Raw genomic sequence first — 21,521 nt, forward strand, 5'->3', positions numbered from 1 at the left:
GTATTTATTGTGGAGAGAGACATAGTTGTGTTTACTCAGAATGTGAGCAGCTGACATTGAGCCAGCGTTTCTTGTATTTATTGTGGAGAGAGACATAGTTGTGTTTACTCAGAATGTGAGCAGCTGACATTGAGCCAGCGTTTCTTGTATTTATTGTGGAGAGAGACATAGTTGTGTTTACTCAGAATGTGAGCAGCTGACATTGAGCCAGCGTTTCTTGTATTTATTGTGGAGAGAGACATAGTTGTGTTACTCAGAATGTGAGCAGCTGACATTGAGCCAGCGTTTCTTGTATTTATTGTGGAGAGAGACATAGTTGTGTTTACTCAGAATGTGAGCAGCTGACATTGAGCCAGCGTTTCTTGTATTTATTGTGGAGAGAGACATAGTTGTGTTTACTCAGAATGTGAGCAGCTGACATTGAGCCAGCGTTTCTTGTATTTATTGTGGAGAGAGACATAGTTGTGTTTACTCAGAATGTGAGCAGCTGACATTGAGCCAGCGTTTCTTGTATTTATTGTGGAGAGAGACATAGTTGTGTTTTCAGAATGTGAGCAGCTACATTGAGCCAGCGTTTCAGAATGTTTACTCAGAGCAGCTGACATTGAGCCAGCGTTTCTTGTATTTATTGTGGAGAGAGACATAGTTGTGTTTACTCAGAATGTGAGCAGCTGACATTGAGCCAGCGTTTCTTGTATTTATTGTGGAGAGAGACATAGTTGTTTACTCAGAATGTGAGCAGCTGACATTGAGCCAGCGTTTCTTGTATTTATTGTGGAGAGAGACATAGTTGTGTTTACTCAGAATGTGAGCAGCTGACATTGAGCCAGCGTTTCTTGTATTTATTGTGGAGAGAGACATAGTTGTGTATACTCAGAATGTGAGCAGCTGACATTGAGCCAGCGTTTCTTGTATTTATTGTGGAGAGAGACATAGTTGTGTTTACTCAGAATGTGAGCAGCTGACATTGAGCCAGCGTTTCTTGTATTTATTGTGGAGAGAGACATAGTTGTGTTTACTCAGAATGTGAGCAGCTGACATTGAGCCAGCGTTTCTTGTATTTATTGTGGAGAGAGACATAGTTGTGTTTACTCAGAATGTGAGCAGCTGACATTGAGCCAGCGTTTCTTGTATTTATTGTGGAGAGAGACATAGTTGTGTTTACTCAGAATGTGAGCAGCTGACATTGAGCCAGCGTTTCTTGTATTTATTGTGGAGAGAGACATAGTTGTGTTTACTCAGAATGTGAGCAGCTGACATTGAGCCAGCAGCTGACATTTCTTGTATTTATTGTGGAGAGAGACATAGTTGTGTTTACTCAGAATGTGAGCAGCTGACATTGAGCCAGCATTTCTTGTATTTATTGTGGAGAGAGACATAGTTGTGTTTACTCAGAATGTGAGCAGCTGACATTGAGCCAGCGTTTCTTGTATTTATTGTGAGAGAGACATAGTTGTGTTTACTCAGAATGTGAGCAGCTGACATTGAGCCAGCGTTTCTTGTATTTATTGTGGAGAGAGACATAGTTGTGTTTACTCAGAATGTGAGCAGCTGACATTGAGCCAGCGTTTCTTGTATTTATTGTGGAGAGAGACATAGTTGTGTATACTCAGAATGTGAGCAGCTGACATTGAGCCAGCGTTTCTTGTATTTATTGTGGAGAGAGACATAGTTGTGTTTACTCAGAATGTGAGCAGCTGACATTGAGCCAGCGTTTCTTGTATTTATTGTGGAGAGAGACATAGTTGTGTTTACTCAGAATGTGAGCAGCTGACATTGAGCCAGCGTTTCTTGTATTTATTGTGGAGAGAGACATAGTTGTGTATTCTCAGAATGTGAGCAGCTGACATTGAGCCAGCGTTTCTTGTATTTATTGTGGAGAGAGACATAGTTGTGTTTACTCAGAATGTGAGCAGCTGACATTGAGCCAGCGTTTCTTGTATTTATTGTGGAGAGAGACATAGTTGTGTTTACTCAGAATGTGAGCAGCTGACATTGAGCCAGCGTTTCTTGTATTTATTGTGGAGAGAGACATAGTTGTGTTTCTCAGAATGTGAGCAGCTGACATTGAGCCAGCGTTTCTTGTATTTATTGTGGAGAGAGACATAGTTGTGTTTACTCAGAATGTGAGCAGCTGACATTGAGCCAGCGTTTCTTGTATTTATTGTGAGAGAGAGACATAGTTGTGTATTCTCAGAATGTGAGCAGCTGACATTGAGCCAGCGTTTCTTGTATTTATTGTGGAGAGAGACATAGTTGTGTTTACTCAGAATGTGAGCAGCTGACATTGAGCCAGCGTTTCTTGTATTTATTGTGGAGAGAGACATAGTTGTGTTTACTCAGAATGTGAGCAGCTGACATTGAGCCAGCGTTTCTTGTATTTATTGTGGAGAGAGACATAGTTGTGTTTACTCAGAATGTGAGCAGCTGACATTGAGCCAGCGTTTCTTGTATTTATTGTGGAGAGAGACATAGTTGTGTATTCTCAGAATGTGAGCAGCTGACATTGAGCCAGCGTTTCTTGTATTTATTGTGGAGAGAGACATAGTTGTGTATACTCAGAATGTGAGCAGCTGACATTGAGCCAGCGTTTCTTGTATTTATTGTGGAGAGAGACATAGTTGTGTATACTCAGAATGTGAGCAGCTGACATTGAGCCAGCGTTTCTTGTATTTATTGTGGAGAGAGACATAGTTGTGTTTACTCAGAATGTGAGCAGCTGACATTGAGCCAGCGTTTCTTGTATTTATTGTGGAGAGAGACATAGTTGTGTTTACTCAGAATGTGAGCAGCTGACATTGAGCCAGTGTTTCTTGATTTCTCTGTGTTTCAGACAAGCTAACGTTTGTAGGCTTCAAGGGCACTTTTCGACCTGACTGGGTCCGCATGGAGGTGAATGAGGAGAGAGCTAAGATCCATCAAGTCCTCCCTATCCCTGTGGTCAAGAAGATTAAGCTATGAAGGAGAGAGGAGAGGAGGAACTAGGTGTAGTGGGGGCACACAAGAGACTACACCTCCCACACAACACACACGCACTGCCCCTAGGACTGGAGTAGGTGAAAGTTGTTCCTATAACTACTGGTCCAAGATCAGATGTTTTTCACCACTAAAGATTAATTAAGGTAATCTGATCCTAGATCTGTGGTTCGGGACAGTTTCAGCCCGGTGCTACAGAGTGTGGGCCGGCCAATCAAACGCATGCGTTTTCTGTCACCTATCAACTTTCCCGCCATGCAGGTCTCTGTTTATGTGACAATGTTGACTATGTGAGTGATTCGACTGTATTGTTCGTTTGACTATACTTGACTTTTAAAACGCGAGAAGAGAGAAAAAATTACCAACAAATATTCCTTGTTTTTCATCCTACTCAGAGACAGATTTCTAAATGTTTGCACCTGTGTTTTCCAGTGGGAAGTTAACGTTGTTTAACACAATAGAACAAAAATGTAGACCAATGAAGTAGAAGTGAGAAAGAGATTACCTGACTTTTAAAGTAGAACCAAAAGGTAAATTACAGGTTAAAAGCCCAGTGTGGCCAAAAACGTGATTTTACAGTATTTTATATATATTTCCACACTGAGGTTGGAATAATACTGTGAAATGATGATAATGCCCTTTTAGTGTGGGAGCTGTTTGAAAAGACCACCTGAAATTTCAGCCTGTTTTGGTGGGATGGAGTTTTGGCCTGCCTGCTGACATCACCATTAGTTAATAGACCAATAACGGAGAGAGTTACAAACCAGTTACAAACCTCTCTGCCAATTACAGCTAGACCACACCCAGCCAGTCCTAGCTAAATCCTTGCTTCAGAAATTGCTCTTTGTTAATTAAGAAGCTATTTGTATTACTTTTTGACCATTTTAATTCAAAACAATCACTTAATTGTTACCCAAAAATTATTTGATATTGAGGTAAAAACAGCTGCATTGGGCCTTTTTAAGATGAACATAAAAAACGTATAGGTACATTATGAGATATATTTACCCTTCTACTGGATAAAAAGCAGGTGCAGACATTTAGTCCATCTGTCCGGAAGATTCCATTCCAGAGAAGCTGTTTCCCTGTGTTTTATGTGAGGGCTCTTGATCGCTTACTTGATATTGTGTAATGTTTGGTTTCATATAACTGTTCATATCAACGTTTGTGGTCCATCGGTCTGTTTTATTAAACATACCAGTATGTAAAGAAACCTCAAAATTATCCTGAATATATCCAAGGACATTTTTTGGTCACTTCTAAAGTGCTATCTGGTCTTAGACAATACTCCCAAATCAAAACTTTAAATGTTATTTAAGCAATTTATATATTGATTCTAAATTGGCGATTTTTCTTCAAATCTGGCAAGAATCTGATAAACGTTTCCCTTCGCCCGAAATAGCTGGTCTTTTTTCGGACGTGATAGTTGTTAGTGTTTTCTATGTTTAAATGTGTTTTTAAAAATTCCTCAGATTGATAACAGAGATATATTTTATACTTATTTATTGTACAGACATAATTGAACAAAATCTACAAGGGACATCTTTTGAGTTGTACTGTATTCTGGTCCTGAATTGTATGTAAGAATAATAATACTATAACATTTAAAACAATCCTACTAAACACTGCTATGGCATAATATCATCCTAGTTACCGCAATGTTTTGTTTTAACCCTACACTAAATGGATGTGATGTATTATACATGACTTGGGCTTGTAAAGTAATTCAATCTCATGACTTAAAATGTTTGAATGACTTTTGTACATAAATAAATGAATAAGTGAATTTATAAGCCTGTGTGTGTGAAGCCCAATAAAGGCTTTCTGCACAGAAACACCAGTTAACGTTGCAGTAATACATTTCTCATGTTCTACTACCTGTTATTCAATTATTGTTTGAACCAAGAAACACATCAGTTCCACATTTCAACCATTAGCCTACACATTTGAACAGACACTTTGGTTTGGGGTTGTCCCAAATGGCACCCTATTCCCAATGAGCCCTGGTCAAAAGTAGTGCACTAGGTAACAGGGTGCCATTTGGGTTGCTATCCTAGCAGCATTATTGGAGAAGTTAATGGGGTCTGCAGGTTGGAATTACTATCAGCAAGGGGCAATGGTTGGCTCCAGCCCCGTTGGTTCTCATGTGCTGGTTCCTTTGTGTGCGTGTGTGAGCACAGCGTAAAGGGTGTGGCTCCCAGGCCCATTATAAATCATTGTGGAATGCTGAGCTATGCTCACATGCTGAGAGAGAGAGAGCGCTAGAGAGGACTAGTTAAGTGGAGGCCTCCAGCTCTGGACCTCAGTAACCCTCTAAAACTGTAAAACATCACAAGGATGGGGCTCTGTTGGCTTACATGAAGGAAAAAATCAGACGCCCAATATTAAATCAGAATAATAATACTAACAGAACGTGTCTTGGTTATAGCAGCTTAATGCTGAACTGATTGAATCCAGCCCAAGTATTATATCACAACAATACTAACAGAACGTGTCTTGGTTATAGCAGCTTAATGCTGAACTGATTGAATCCAGCCCAAGTATTATATCAGAACAATACTAACAGAACGTGTCTTGGTTATAGCAGCTTAATGCTGAACTGATTGAATCCAGCCCAAGTATTATATCACAACAATACTAACAGAACGTGTCTTGGTTATAGCAGCTTAATGCTGAACTGATTGAATCCAGCCCAAGTATTATATCAGAACAATACTAACAGAACGTGTCTTGGTTATAGCAGCTTAATGCTGAACTGATTGAATCCAGCTTAACCCAAGTATTATATCCACAACAATACTAACAGAACGTGTCTTGGTTATAGCAGCTTAATGCTGAACTGATTGACATCTATACAACATCCCATTATTTCCAGTCCACCTGGAGTCATGTATGGGGATATACAGGAACATGACAATACAAGTCCACCACATTATGGGGCTATGAGTCTGTAGGGACAGGCGTAGAGTCCACCACGTTATGGGGCTATGAGTCTGTAGGGACAGGCAGATAGTCATGTAGAGTCCACCGCGTTATGGGGCTATGAGTCTGTAGGGACAGGCAGATAGTCATGTAGAGTCCACTGCGTTATGGGGCTATGAGTCTGTAGGAACAGGCAGATAGTCATGTAGAGTCCACTGAGTTATGGGGCTATGAGTCTGTAGGGACAGGCGTAGAGTCCACCACGTTATGGGGCTATGAGTCTGTAGGAACAGGCAGATAGTCATGTAGAGTCCACTGCGTTATGGGGCTATGAGTCTGGAGGGACAGGCAGATAGTCATGTAGAGTCCACTGCGTTATGGGGCTATGAGTCTGGAGGGACAGGCAGTCATGTTGAGTCCACCACATTAAGGGGCTATGAGTCTGTAGGGACAGGCGTAGAGTCCACCACGTTATGGGGCTATGAGTCTGTAGGGACAGGCAGATAGTCATGTAGAGTCCACTGCGTTATGGGGCTATGAGTCTGTAGGAACAGGCAGATAGTCATGTAGAGTCCACTGCGTTATGGGGCTATGAGTCTGGAGGGACAGGCAGTCATGTTGAGTCCACCACATTAAGGGGCTATGAGTCTGGAGGGACAGGCAGTCATGTTGAGTCCACCGCATTATGGGGCTATGAGTCTGTAGGGACAGGCAGTCATGTTGAGTCCACCACATTATGGGGCTATGAGTCTGGAGGGACAGGCAGTCATGTTGAGTCCACCACATTATGGGGCTATGAGTCTGTAGGGACAGGCAGTCATGTTGAGTCCACCACATTATGGGGCTATGAGTCTGGAGGGACAGGCAGTCATGTTGAGTCCACCACATTATGGGGCTATGAGTCTGGAGGGACAGGCAGTCATGTTGAGTCCACCACATTATGGGGCTATGAGTCTGGAGGGACAGGCAGTCATGTTGAGTCCACCACATTATGGGGCTATGAGTCTGTAGGGACAGGCAGTCATGTTGAGTCCACCACATTATGGGGCTATGAGTCTGGAGGGACAGGCAGTCATGTTGAGTCCACCACATTATGGGGCTATGAGTCTGGAGGGACAGGCAGTCATGTTGAGTCCACCACATTATGGGGCTATGAGTCTGGAGGGACAGGCAGTCATGTTGAGTCCACCACATTATGGGGCTATGAGTCTGGAGGGACAGGCAGTCATGTTGAGTCCACCACATTATGGGGCTATGAGTCTGTAGGGACAGGCAGTCATGTTGAGTCCACCACATTATGGGGCTATGAGTCTGGAGGGACAGGCAGATAGCCCCATAACGCAGTGGACTCAACATTTGTTGCTCCTTCCAAGACGAATTTGTTCAACCCCCCCTTCAGGGATGTGTCAGACAGCCACGCCAGAATAAGAAGTGTGAGAAATGGAAAGAGGAGGAAAATAGTAAGAGGACGAACAGAGGGAATGTCTCCGTTCACACATATTACTCCCCCAAAAAGCAACCCATTAACTTAACAGGACTGACAAAGAAAATCCTTTTATTCTGTCATTTATTGAAGATCCATGTACAACGTGACCACTGCAATTGTATGCTACAAGTCAATACTGAACTCAACTGTATTATTGAAGGTGAATACAAGAAATCAACAATCAAAAATAATCAGTCATCTATGTGTGCGTCCCAAATAGAACTCATTACCTGTGTTGTGCAGTACTAAATCAGTGGTTTTGGCACAGGTAGGAAAATCAGTTTGTGCTCAAATAATTTCCTTTTATTACTTATGTTTTATTGGAATAATGAAATACAATGCCTCTAACAAATGTACTGGAAAACAATGACAAAAAGTCATATTGAAGCACTGGTTGGATTCAGAAATTGTTTCAAAATAAAAAATGTCACATTGTAAAAGAGACAAGTCATCGACAAGCTGTACAAACTAACATTTTGACCTTCAGACTCAGTGACAGGTGTAAAATAAACCATAAACCTCAAAGCTACACTTTAACATCTGCTCTGAGGTCAGTCATTGACCCTGACTTTAATAGGTTTGAAAGAGTACACAGTGCCACAAACTGTCTTGTGCTGAGTCACCGTTGAACCTCTCTCCAAGTCCCTTCCCTAGCCTCTACCACCTCAGTGTCTGCAGATCTGTAGCAGCTCCATAAAGCCTGATTGAAAGGCTAGGTAGTAGTCAGACGCATCTTCCTTCTACCCATTGGCCTCAGATCTGCAAATACTAAAGTAAAAGAAGCTAGGTGGTGTTGCTGGTCTGGACGGGCCTTGTGATTGTTCTGCCAATCCCATCTCTCTCTCCATCATCAGCCAATCACAGTTCAACCTTGTCTTTACTCGCTCTGTTGCCGTCCAGGTCGGGTTTCTTGCCCTCCGACTTCTTCTTGCCCTTCTTTTTGGTGTTCACTTCGTTCTGCTGCTTGGCGCTGTCATCTTTCTTGGCGGCCTTCCCGGGGAACACCTGGCCTTCCACGGTGACCTCTGCGCAGCGCTCCTGGGCCACCAGGAAGTCCTTGACCTCCCACGCGAAGCTGCCATCTCGCAGCATGAAGATGACCCGGTTGGAGCCCACCACAAACCTACAGTACAAGGGGAGAGGAGGGACAAACATGGGACATTAGCCAAAGTCTAAAATCTGGGAATAAAGAAACCTGCAAACACGACATTTACTTTTTACAATAATGAACTAATATATTATCAACATTTAGTTTGGTTACATAGAGTATTAGTGGACTTTGTTCAGGGTTGCAAAGGGTTGGGAAGTTAACGTGGGAAGTTTTCTTAAATTCATCAAAAAAAGTTTAAACTATCCTCAATTCAATGGAATTGCAACCCCCTGCATGCACAGTGCATTCTCCCATCACATGTACAGCTGATTCTCAAGATCTTGCACACTAATGTCATGCTATTATGCCCACACTACTACACTGTCGGACCCAAGTACACTGCTCAAAAAAAATAAACACTAAAATAACACATCCGAGATCTGAATGAATGAAATATTCTTATTAAATACTTTTTTCTTTACAAAATCACACAAAAATTAACAATGGAAATCAAATCTGGTCTGGATTTGGAGTCTCACTCAAAATTAAAGTGGAAAACCACACGACAGGCTGATCCAACATTGATGTAATGTCCTTAAAACAAGTCAAAAGGAGGCGCAGTAGTGTGTGTGGCCTCCACGTGCCTGTATGACCTCCCTACAACGCCTGGGCATGCTCCTGATGAGGTGGCGGATGGTCTCCTGAGGGATCTCCTCTCAGACCTGGACTAAAGCATCCGCCAACTCATGGACAGTCTGAGACATGATGTCTCAGATGTGCTCAATTGGATTCAGGTCTGGGAACGGGCAGGCCAGTCCATAGCATCAATGCCTTCCTCTTGCAGGAACTGCTGACACACTCCAGCCACATGAGGTCTAGCATTGTCTTGCATTAGGAGGAACCCAGGGCCAACCGCACCAGCATATGGTCTCACAAGGCGTCTGAGGATCTCATCTCGGTACCTAATGGCAGTCAGGCTACCTCTGGTGAGCACATGAAGGGCTGTGCGGCCCCGCCAAAGAAATGCCACCCCACACCATGACTGACCCACCACCAAACAGGTCATGCTGGAGGATGTTGCAGGCAGCAGAACGTTCTCCACGGCATCTCCAGACTTGTCACGTCTGTCACATGCGCTCAGTGTGAACCTGCTTTAATCTGTGAAGAGCACAGGGCGCCAGTGGCCAATTTGCCAATCTTGGTATTCTCTGGCAAATGAAAAACGCCCTGCACGGTGTTGGGTTGTAAGCACAACCCCCGCCTGTGGACGTTGGGCCCTCATACCACCCTCATGGAGTCTGTTTCTGACCGTTTGAGCAGACACATGCACATTTGTGGCCTGCTGGAGGTCATTTCGCAGGGCTCTGGCAGTGCTCCTCCTGCTCCTCCTTGCACAAAGACAGAGGTAGCGGTCCTGCTGCTGGGTTGTTGCCCTCCTACGGCCTCCTCCGTCTCCTGATGTACTGGCCTGTCTCCTGGTAGCGCCTCCATGCTCTGGACACTACGCTGACAGACACAGCAAACCTTCTTGCCACAGCCCGCAGTGATGTTCCATCCTGGATGAGCTGCACTACCTGAGCCACTTGTGTGGGTTGTAGACTCAGTCTCATGCTTCCACGAGAGTGAAAGCACCGCCAGCATTCAAAAGTGACCAAAACATCAGCCAGGAAGCATAGGAACTGAGAAGTGGTCTGTGGTCCCCACCTGCAGAACCACTCCTTTATTGGGTGTGTCTTGCTAATTGCCTATAATTTCCACCGGTTGTCTGTTCCATTTGCACAACAGCATGTGAAATTTATTGTCAGTGTTGCTTCCTAAGTGGACAGTTTGATTTCACAGAAGCGTGATCGTCTTGGAGTTACATTGTGTTGTTTAAGTGTTCCCTTTATTTTTTTTTTGAGCAGTGTATTTGGCTCAGTTTTTCACAATTCCTGACATTTAATCCAAGTAAGAATTCCCTGTCTTAAGTCAATTAGGATCACCACTTTATTTTAAGAATATGAAATGTCTGAATAATAGGAGATAATTATTTAGTTCAGCTTTTATTTCTTTCATCACATTCCCAGTGGGTCAGAAGTTCACATTACCCTCAATTAGTATTTGGTAGCATTGCCTTTAAATAGTTTAACTTGGGTCAAATGTTTTGGGTAGCCTTCCACAATAAGTTGGGTGAATTTTGTCCCATTCCTCCTGATAGAGCTGGTGTAACTGAGTCAGGTTTGTAGGCCTCCTTGCTCGCACACGCTTTTTTCAGTTCTGCCCACAAATTGTCTATAGGATTGAGGTCAGGGCTTTGTGATGGCCACTCCAATACCTTGACTTTGATGTCCTTAAGCTATTTTGTACCAACTTTGGAAGTATGCTTGGGGTCATAGTCTATTTGGAAGACCCATTTGCGACCAAGCTTTAACTTCCTAACTGATGTCTTGAGATGTTGCTTCAATATATCCACATTATATTCCGTGATGCCATCTATTTTGTGAAGTGCACCAGTCCCTCCTGCAGCAAAGCACCCCCACAACATGATGCTGCCACCCCTGTGCTTCACATTTGGGATGGTGTTCTTTGGCTTGCAAGCCTCCCCTCTTTTTCTCCAAACATAACGATGGTCATTATGGCCAAACAGTTCCATTTTTGTTTCATCAGACAAGAGGACATTTCTCCAAAAGTACGATCTTTGTCCCCATGTGAAGTTGCAAACCGTAGTCTGTCTTTTTAAGATGGTTTTGGAGCAGTGGCTTCTTCCTCGCTGTGTGGCCTTTCAGGTTATGCCGATATAGGACTCATTTTACTGTGGATATAGATAAGTTTGTACCCGTTTCGTCCAACATCTTCACAAGGTCCTTTGCGGTTGTTCTGGGATTGATTTGCACTTGTCGCACCAAAGTACGTTCATCTCTAGAAAACAGACATCTCTGAGCGGTATGATGGCTGCATGGACCCATGGTGTTTATACTTGCGTACTATTGTTTGTACAGATGAACGTGGTACCTTCAGGCATTTGGAAATTGCTCCCAAGGATGAACCAGACTTGTGGAGGTCTACAATTTTTGGGGCTGATTTCTATTGATTTTCCCATGATGTCAAGCAAAGAGGCACTGAGTTTGAAGGTAGGCCTTGAAATGCATCCACTTGTACACATCCACTTGTACACCTCCAATTGAGTAAAATTATGTCAATTAGCCTATCAGAAACTTCTAAAGCCATGACATTATGGAATTTTCCAAGCTGTTTAAAAGGCACAGTCAACTTAGTGTATGTAAACTTCTGACCCACTGGAATTGTGATACAGTGAATTAGAAATTATCTGTCTGTAAACAATTGTTGGAAAAATGTCTTGTATCATGCACAAAGCAGATTGCCAAAACTATAGTTTGTTAACAAGAAATTTGTGGAGTGGTTAAAAAATGAGTTTTAATGACTCCAACCTAAGTGTATGGAAACTTCTGACTTGAACTGTACATGCTTTCTGGTAGGTTGATTACATTGCTGGGTGGGGTGAATATATTTTATATGACATACATTAGTTTTTGTTAACTAGTAAATAGTAGCCTACAGAAAAGTGTTTAAATCATTTCTAACTTGTTAACAATTTCTGCTAGTTAATTTTTGCTACCATGTGGGTTTTAGCTTGCTTGAGCCTGGTAACTGAGGAGTGTTAATTCACCCGTTTCCATACATTTCATTTTAAAACATTTATCTTACAAAAGGAGTTGTTTAATCTAACTGCTTAACTATTTATCTGTACATGGAATTGTATTTGGGGTTTTTTAAACTAATTTTTTCCTAATATTTACAGGAAAATGCCACGGGCAATATCTGAAGTGTGGAGACATTTCACTGCAGCTCATTTACATTTAAGTCATTTAGCAGACGCTCTTATCCAGAGCGACTTACAAATTGGTGCATTCACCTTATGACATCCAGTGGAACAGCCACTTTACAATAGTGCATCTAAATCTTTTAAGGGGGGGGGGGTGAGAAGCTCCTGATTAAACGAATCAATTGATTAGTTTAATCAGGTGTGATGACACTAAAATGGGACAAAACTAGCAGTCAATGATGGCAGTCTCTCCAGGAGCAGAACTAAGGCTCACCGCGTTTTAACATTAGAGCCTACCTCTGGATGTCAAAGTGGACTATTTGGTTGTAAACTAGCACACCTGATTTAATTAGTAGTCACTGGCTTGGTGATTAGTTGACCATTAGAATCAGGTGTGCTAGCTCTAGAATATACCAAATATATGCCAGGGGCCTAGAGGTGGAAAGGAGGGCACCAGGCATATCAGTATAGCTTCTCCCACTGTGGAAGGAAGAAGCAGCAGCTTCATGAACTGCTATGAAGCACAGCCAGGTGAGAGGATTAGCCTTCCACACATGGTGACTTGATGGAACCAACCAGACTCGGAGCGACGCGCAGTGATGGCAGCGAGTATTGAGGATGCAGCGATTAAGGAAATGGAGAGAAGGTTGGAGAAGCTACAGATGCACTAGAATGTGATCGTTCTGATGATATGGAGCGGAAGGATGAGGTTCAAGGACCTGAATGGTCTGTAGTGGAAAGTAATAGGAAAAAGAGACCATGCTACTGAAAGCAGTGGTGCTTCCAGTGCAGAGAGCATGAAGAGGGTGAAGGTAGGGAACAAGAGTAATATATAAGAGTAATATATAAGAGTAATGATATGTCGAAGTGGAAAATTGTGGTGGTGTTTGATGTGACACCCTATCCCATTAACCAATGCCATAAAGAAAGAGGTAAAGTCAAACTAGTCTGATTCATTGGAAATTATAGACTGCTAACATTCTACGCAAGCCATGCTTAGCAGGGGAACATTCTGATAATGGAAACTCTCCATTGGAAGTTTCCATGGCTGAGCAGCCACACACAATTCCAAGCGTTGGCTGGAGTGGTGTAAAGCTTGACGTCATTGGACTCTGGAGCAGTGTACACGTGTTCTCTGGAGTGATGAATCACGCTTCACCATCTGGCAGTCCGACAGAAGAATCTGGGTTTGGCGAATGCCAGGAGAAGGCTACCTGACCGAATGCATAGTGCCAACTGTAAAGTTTGGTGGAGAAAGAATGGTCTGGGGCTGTTTTTCATGGTTCGGGCTAGGCCCCTTAGTTCCAGGGAACACTTAACGCTATAGCATACAATGACATTCTAGACAATTCTGTGCTTCCAACTTGGTGGCAACAGTTTGGGGAAGGCCCTTTGCTGTTTCAGCATGACAATACCCCCATGCATAAAGCGAGGTCCATATAGAAATGGTTTGTTCGAAATCGATGTGGAAGAATTTGACTGACCTGCACAGAGCCATTTTGAGAACATTTTATACAAAACAATGAAATATATAATATATATATATATATATTTTGTAAAAATAAATAGAGATAGGGCTGGACAATATGGCCTAAAAATCATACTGTGCTGTGTCAAAGGACACTGATAGTAAATCAAACTGACTTCATAGCTTTCATTGGAAAGGTTATCACCACGACTCAGATTGTGGAAAGCAGAAATGCCAGGTTGAAGATTATTGTGGATATGACAACAGAGCTAATGTGGGTAACAGATGTTAGTCAACATGATTTTTGAAATGCTAAATAATCCTAAAGATGGATTATCTCAGCATGACAGAGAAAGTTTGAAGAGCTTGGGAGGGTTTGTTATAATTTAGTAGTGATTTATTTGTTTACATATAAAAATGTTCTTAGTAGTACAGACTTAGGCCAACTGTGAAATAGTGCCCACTCCAGCACAGCAGGTTTGCAGGCCATTATACAATAGGAAAGGTTTGAGAAATGCTGCATTAGACTAAAGTATAGGCCTACCTCTGAATGTCAAAATTGGCATTGAAGAGGCTGCTCTGCCACAGACTGGTCACCTCCTCAGTTTCCTTCTCCGTAGGCTCTCCCTCCACCGTGGCAAACACCATCAGAGTTTTTCCTTTCTTCGACATCTTCAGCAGCTCCTCAGGCTTGGAAGCATCCACCTTGGAAAAGTCGATAGGCGGGGGGACCGTCTGTGCTCAGGAGGTCGCCCTCCTCTCGATGTCATCGTCTTTCTGAAAGAAGTGGGGAGGAAGAGATATGACTGAGTTCTAGCTATTACACAATGAATGATATCATTGACTACAGGTACTTCAGTAATGCAGTACTTCAGTAATGCAACAGCAAAGCTATTCATTCAAATAGGAACAGAATAGTAAATTGGCTATCCTAATTAACTAGTTAGCTAGAAAGACAAAGAAAGTTTGGTGTGGAGAGCATTGCTTGCTGTTTGGGGTTTTAGGCTGGGTTTCTGTATAGCACTATGACATCTGCTGATACATTCGATTGATGGATGAATACCCAGCTGCAAAGAATATATCACGTGAAACAGGATGAGTTCCTGGTTAGCTAGCGAGTTCACTCATTAACCAACATAACGTTAGCTAACTTAGCAGGTCAAGGTTAGCTAGTTACGTTATATAATACAATTGGCTATAGCTATGATGCTGCATGACAGCTATACCTTATCAGGAAGGAGCAATAATTTGGGGCTAGTAGCTATCTAGCAAGCATCGAAGATCATTGTGATCAGACGGGGATTATTTTGGGCACGTTAGTTAGCTAGCTTTCTGATTGGCCATTTAGTTAGCCGAGTTGCTAGCCAGCTGTCTGAGTAACTGAAAAGCAGCTATTAACCGAATTAAAAACGTGTTGTTTACCTCCCATTCTTCCAAAAGCCGTGCCATATCAGCATCATTGTAATCCCGGATATCTTTCTTCTTCTTGGGCTTGTTATTTTGACCGTCCGTTGCTAAAATACATATCAAATACGTACAGAGCAAAAGCACAGCACATCCCCACCTGAAGTCAGCCGCCATGCTTACAGATGGTGAACGGTGATTGGCTGAGAGTCTTTCTTCGGAGGACGTGACGAAGGAAAGGGAATTGGTTACAATAAAATCACGTGTATAAACCCTGGATTGCTACTGCTATAGAGGGGTTGGTTGTTTAGCAACAAAACCGACGTGTGCTCAGCTATGGGGCAAAACAGACGGGGTTGGCTTAGATTGTTGAAACATGTCATCTATATTTAGTCAATGTTTATTGAAAACATAAATGCATTTGCACAATGAGCACTTGTTGTCTCAGTAGCTATGTGTGGGTAAAATCACTGGGAAAGCCAAGCCAGATTTTTTAAAAAGTATTACAACCTACGCTGTGATAATTGTGTTGTTTACTCTATAAATCCTGTTAGTTCATATGCCTTGCCGCTGTGATATATAAGCCTAAAGCCGAGACAATAACAACGGACAACGGCAGAATAAATTCAACTACACCTTTGTTTCGTCACACAACCGGAGAGCAACCTCTGTCCTGTGAAGTCCACAAACATATTGCATCTAACAAACTAACATGATTTACAGCATGGTCAAGCAAGTTACAGTTTCCAACATTTTCGGACTACTAAACAACTACTGATTTAGAACCACAGTTATTGCAAGTCGCAAAGAAAAAAATGAGCTGCCTTCACTATTCCAACATTTCAACTTCAACATTTCAACATCATCAAATCACCTCTGTAATCTAATACAGTGACAACTAAAAGATACCAAAAACAATGTAGTCCAATCAACGTAATCTGAATATGATGTGGCTGTCCATGGTTCTGATGTGTGTGTGTGTGTGTGTGTGTGTGTGTGTGTGTGTGTGTGTGTGTGTGTGTGTGTGTGTGTGTGTGTGTGTGTGTGTGTGTGTGTGTGTGTGTGTGTGTGTGTGTGTGTGTGTGTGTTCGTGCAAGTAGAAAAAACATGTTGATTCACCCTACTTGTAGAGAAACGGCAATACTCCTCCTCTCTTTTATGTTGATGAAACGGTCTATGACTGTCATATACACACTTTTATTTTTGTTGTCCTCGGCTTCCTGGCTGAAATGCTTTCTCACCTAACTTGCTTCAATGGGCAATGATGAGCCAGCTAGTTAACATTAACCTACTACATCTAGCTACATATTGAACTTCCATCCTCTCAGGCCAGGGCACAATGTATGCATTTATGGTTGGATCAGAATCGGCATTATAATCATTGGCCAGTATGGAGAATTAAGTAAAACCACAAGTCCAAATCGATATCTCCATCCATTGCTAATTTAGGAAAGGGACAATTTTAGCTAGCTAGCCACTGGATGACAACAACACAATGAGATTCAACAATTCAAATGATTTCAGTCAAGGATGTTTTGCTCTTGATGTGTTGTGATTGGTGTGAAGCCAAATCCAAACTGTCCTCCCTTTTTTTGGTGCGCCAGGACCATTCACAGTTGAGCTCACTCAGTTTAGCTCAATGCTGATGGGCTATTGTTCAATACTTTTTTTTATCAAGGGAGGCCAAATGCTCGCTGGCTTCTCTTGCATTCAATTCTATGGGCAGCAACAATGTCATACTCTTTTTGACTAGACAGCCTCAGATATATGGGCTACACATACAGAGACGGAGAGGCGCTGTTTCGCTCACTCAGATGCTTTCTCTGATGAGATAAATTGTGCCTCTTGCAAATTGAAGGAGAATTATATATTTTTTATTGGTAATTTTTTGGGGGAAGCCTGGCTTCCCTTGTAATCCATTAATACATGCCACTGTTGTCTATCAAATACATTGGTACAGTTGTTGGTTAGCTAGCCTGCACATTTTTGCTATATTAGCATTGGCATGAAATTAGTCAATGCTAATATGGCAACACCTCACAAGACATGAGATGAAGAACAAGATCAAACTAGCTTAAACAAGTCACTTCCGATTCCCAACATGGCAGTTTCTTGTCATTGTTGGTAGCTATCTGGACATGCAGAATCACAACAAATCATGGACTTCTGCCCAATTGAAGCATGAGCATGGTTTTTGTGACGTTGTCAGCTAATCCATCTATACATTTGCCATTGAGAGGCTTGAAGCCACTGGTCGGCCATATTGGCACTCCTCAGTAAAAGCAGTCCTCCATAGGAATGAATGGAATTCCACAGTATTTCAATTAAATGTTTCAAGAACAAAATTACATGTATTTATGTATTTTTTGGGGGGTGGGGGGTAACATTAGTCATCTAAAGAACTTGACTTTAAGGAAAATGACATCCTTATTGCTTAATTTACTTATTTAAATTAAATATTTAAATTAAAAGTATATATTTACAGAGAAAACAGTGCCCTGTGCTGTTTTCTCAGTCCAACTTGCACATAAAATATCAAGACACAGCCATAAGTATTGAAAATATCAACAAAAGTCCAACCAAATATAATTCAATTTCTATGGGTCCAACCCACTATTGTCAATGCTTGGGCACCCCATGATTGTGTCATTGTATGATTCAAACCCTTCAGCTTACAACTTCACTCTTCACTGGATGGATGCCTGTTCTTTTAAATGTTCCTGTAGTGTGCAGGCTATAAAGGAAAGGAAAGGGGGATACCTAGTCAGTTGTACAACTGAATGCATTCAACTGAAATGTCTTCCGCATTTAACCACACCCCTCTATAGCACAGTACATGGGGTCAGTAGTGCTTCAGCAGAGATCTGGCCAGTCCACATAAACTGAAACATTTCCTCTCCGGCCTACTCCACCCAATGGCACCGTGCCCTGTGCAGCTGTGTGTGAGAGAGACTGACAATGCACAACCTGTGGCCTTAGCAGCAGAAGCTAGGTTGTCTTCTTCCAAGACACACAATACACACACACAGTCACACACACGTACACAGACACAGTGTAACACACGTGCATAAACACACGCACACAGGCGCACACACACACACGTACATAGACAGTCTCACACGCACGCACAAACACACACACACACACACACACACACACACAGCTCTGCTCAGATGGGCTGGGGGTTGAGTGGGATACCGTTAGTGACTTGAATACTGTATTTCCTTATTTAGCCTCCCTGTAGTAAAGTAAACTACCTCCTCAGACAAAAAGGGCCACACTTATTGTCTGATAGTGAGACCATAGTGTAGCATAAAATGAAATATTTATATATGTGTTTAAAGATTTCATGTTGAATTATGATGAGTATACACAGAAAACTATAGGACTCTGGGGAAGAGTGATCACACACACACACACACACACACACACACACACACACACACACACACACACACACACACACACACACACACACACACACACACACACACACACACACACACACACACACACACACACACACACACACACACACACACACACACACACACACACACACTGTGTTGCATTGTGATGGTTCATGTATTGTATTTCTTGTTTGTTATCTGACTCTAGGACTCAGGAAAGTATGCTGTGAATAGAATAGAATACAACTTGCTGAGTCATACCGTACTCCTTGGTTTTGGTTCTTTTGAATCATTCACAATCATACTAGAGCTAATATATACAACACTATGTTTACAAACAGTACAGGTATTCTACTTCTCTGTGACTCACAGCTCTTGTAACTGCAGTGAACAGACAGTACACAACCATTCAAGCCTACTGGTTAGAGTTCGTTAGGTATTAGTCCCTCTCTCCATTCTCCTATTGGTTCCCTCACATCCCAGCTTTCCCCCTCTGTCTTCAGAGTGGACAATGTCAGTGATGTCACTACCATTGAGGAGAGAAGAGTCAGATTTCACTGACCATAGTAAATACTGTGGCTCTTGGACTATTCAGAGCACAGCATAAGGCAGCAGTAGGGTTTATATATTTTTGAAATCCATTAGCACAATGTGCATAGTAAATAACATTAAACCTATATATGTACTATCATGTATTTCTACAATGCACGAAACCAGCATGATGAGATATCAGCTATATCAAGAATGACAACAACAAGAAAACATTCAATTCATATTGTTTTTACATTAAAAAAATATAGAATAGTCATAGCCTTCAGCGTGATAAACATATCTATATTATATTAATTCCCAAATGTAGGTCTGTAAATAATAAGATTGACATGACAAAAATATATAACTTTCCTTCAGTTAATTTCAGTTAATTGTCTCATTGAAGTATATAGAAATATATTTCTCAAGAGATGCTGTGATACCAACCCTGCTCAAACTGTACTGGATAGTATTTCATAGTTTTCAAGGAATAAAGAACTTTGTCAAGTATTCAAAGGCCCAAAATGTTCTGGAGATATGATGACGAGATTTGTAAGAGTGGTGCCATTTGCGTTGTATCACAAATGGTACCTTATTCTGGATATAGTGCCCTATAGGCCCTGGTCAAAAGTAGTGCACTATGTAGGGAATAGTGTATCATTTGGGACACCTGGGCCATTTGGGCCTAAGAAAGGTGGTCAGTAAAACAATTTTTAAAACTCAAATTAAATAGGCCAACAAACTCTTCAAAAAGTGCAAGAATCAATGGCTATGATATGCTTCTGTTATGGTACAGAACATGAGTTCTGCATTCTGTTTCTCTCATTTCGAGATAGTCTCAATACAATTTAATACATTTTTATAGTACATTCTCTCAGAATTGTCAAAGACTCCAGCCACCCTAGTCATAGACTGTTCTCCCTACTACCGCACGGCAAGCGGTACCGGAGCGCCAAGTTGAGGTCCAAAAGGCTTTCGTAACAGCTTCTACACCCAAGCCATAAGGGGCGGCAGGTAGCCTAGTGGTTAGAGCATTGGGCCAATAACCGAAAGGTTGCTAGATTGCTAGATTGAATCCTTGAGCTGACAAGGTAAAAATCTGTCCTTCTTCCCCTGAACAAGTCAGTTAACCCACTGTTCTTAGGCATTCATTGTAAATAAGAATTTGTTCTTAACTTACTTGCCTAGTTAAATAAAGGTTAAATAAAAAATAAAAATAAGACTCCCGAACAGCTAATCAAAGGGCTACCCAGACCCCTCTTTTATGCTGCTGCTACTCTCTGTTTATAATCCATGCATAGTCACTTTAGTCACTCTACCTACATGTACATATTACCTCAATTACCACAACTAACCGGTGCCCACGCACATTGTCTCTGTACCAGTACCCCCTGTATATAGCCTCCCTTGTCATTTTACTGCTGCTGTTTAATTATTTGTTACTTTCCTTTTCTATTTTTTACGTAACACTTATTTTAATGTAGTTTTTTAAAGCATTGTTAGAAGTAAGCATTTCACTCTAAGTTCTACACCTGTTGTATTCGGCACATGTGACAAATATATATTTTTTTGATACATTGTTGCCCTTAGCCTAATGTCATTGGTTGTGAGTTAAATAAGACTGGCTGATTCTGTGTAATAGACTGGCTATTGCCAATAGTTTATAGATGCACTAGATGCGCTGTTTTGAAGCCACCATGCCTCCATCTTGGCACACCCCTACCGTTGTAAAAAATACATAGAAATCTATAGAAAGGCATGTATTAATGCTTAATGCATACTTTTTAATTATATTATGTGAGCTAAACATACAAATATATATATATATATTTTTTATCCTTCAAGTATAATTTTTTGAGATTGCTAATGTTACGGTCCCCACTACAACAACAACAATACTTAAATACACGTCATTTCTACTTGAAATACTGTAGAATTCCATTCTTTCCTATGGAGGACCGTACTGGGAAGTGCCAATATGGCCGAACAGAGCCTTCAAAGCCTCTCAATGGCCAATACATAGCATCAGCAATCCAGGGTTTATATACATCGTTGGTTATTATTAATAGCTCCATCTCACCAAGTGGAAACGTATCCTATGCTTCGTGAAGCGCGGAAACACGAAACACACAATTAAAGTCCAAATGAGCGCACTGTAAAGACGCGACTCATTCTAATAGAATCCAACAGCTGTGTTATAGCAGTCAATATGAGCAGTGTAAAATAAGTTTGGATTTGTTTAAGTAAGAACGGCGCGGTCTCGGAGTATCACACGTTTTGATTGATTTTGAGAAGGGAAATTAAGGTAACCAAATAAATGAAATACGGGGCGGACTGTCGGTCATTTTGGAGAACTGCGTTTTGGGTGTAACTTTGCCCTTATACCGGTAGTCGAATGCACCCACGTCGGG

At 41.7% G+C, this 21,521-nt stretch overlaps 1 protein-coding gene across 1 annotated transcript; it reads right to left on the reverse strand.

Annotated features, from left to right (window-relative positions):
- Window positions 1–7,448: 7,448 nt before the first annotated feature.
- Window positions 7,449–15,365, reverse strand: mesd (mesoderm development LRP chaperone). Its single transcript, XM_052512932.1, is given in 3 exon segments — window positions 7,449–8,507; window positions 14,310–14,542; window positions 15,188–15,365. Coding segments are annotated over 3 exon segments (657 nt in total). The 5' UTR covers window positions 15,347–15,365; the 3' UTR covers window positions 7,449–8,242.
- Window positions 15,366–21,521: the final 6,156 nt, after the last annotated feature.

The sequence above is a fragment of the Oncorhynchus keta genome, unplaced genomic scaffold (assembly GCF_023373465.1).
Source record: "Oncorhynchus keta strain PuntledgeMale-10-30-2019 unplaced genomic scaffold, Oket_V2 Un_contig_9580_pilon_pilon, whole genome shotgun sequence".
In the NCBI taxonomy this organism is placed as follows: Eukaryota; Metazoa; Chordata; class Actinopteri; order Salmoniformes; family Salmonidae; genus Oncorhynchus; species Oncorhynchus keta.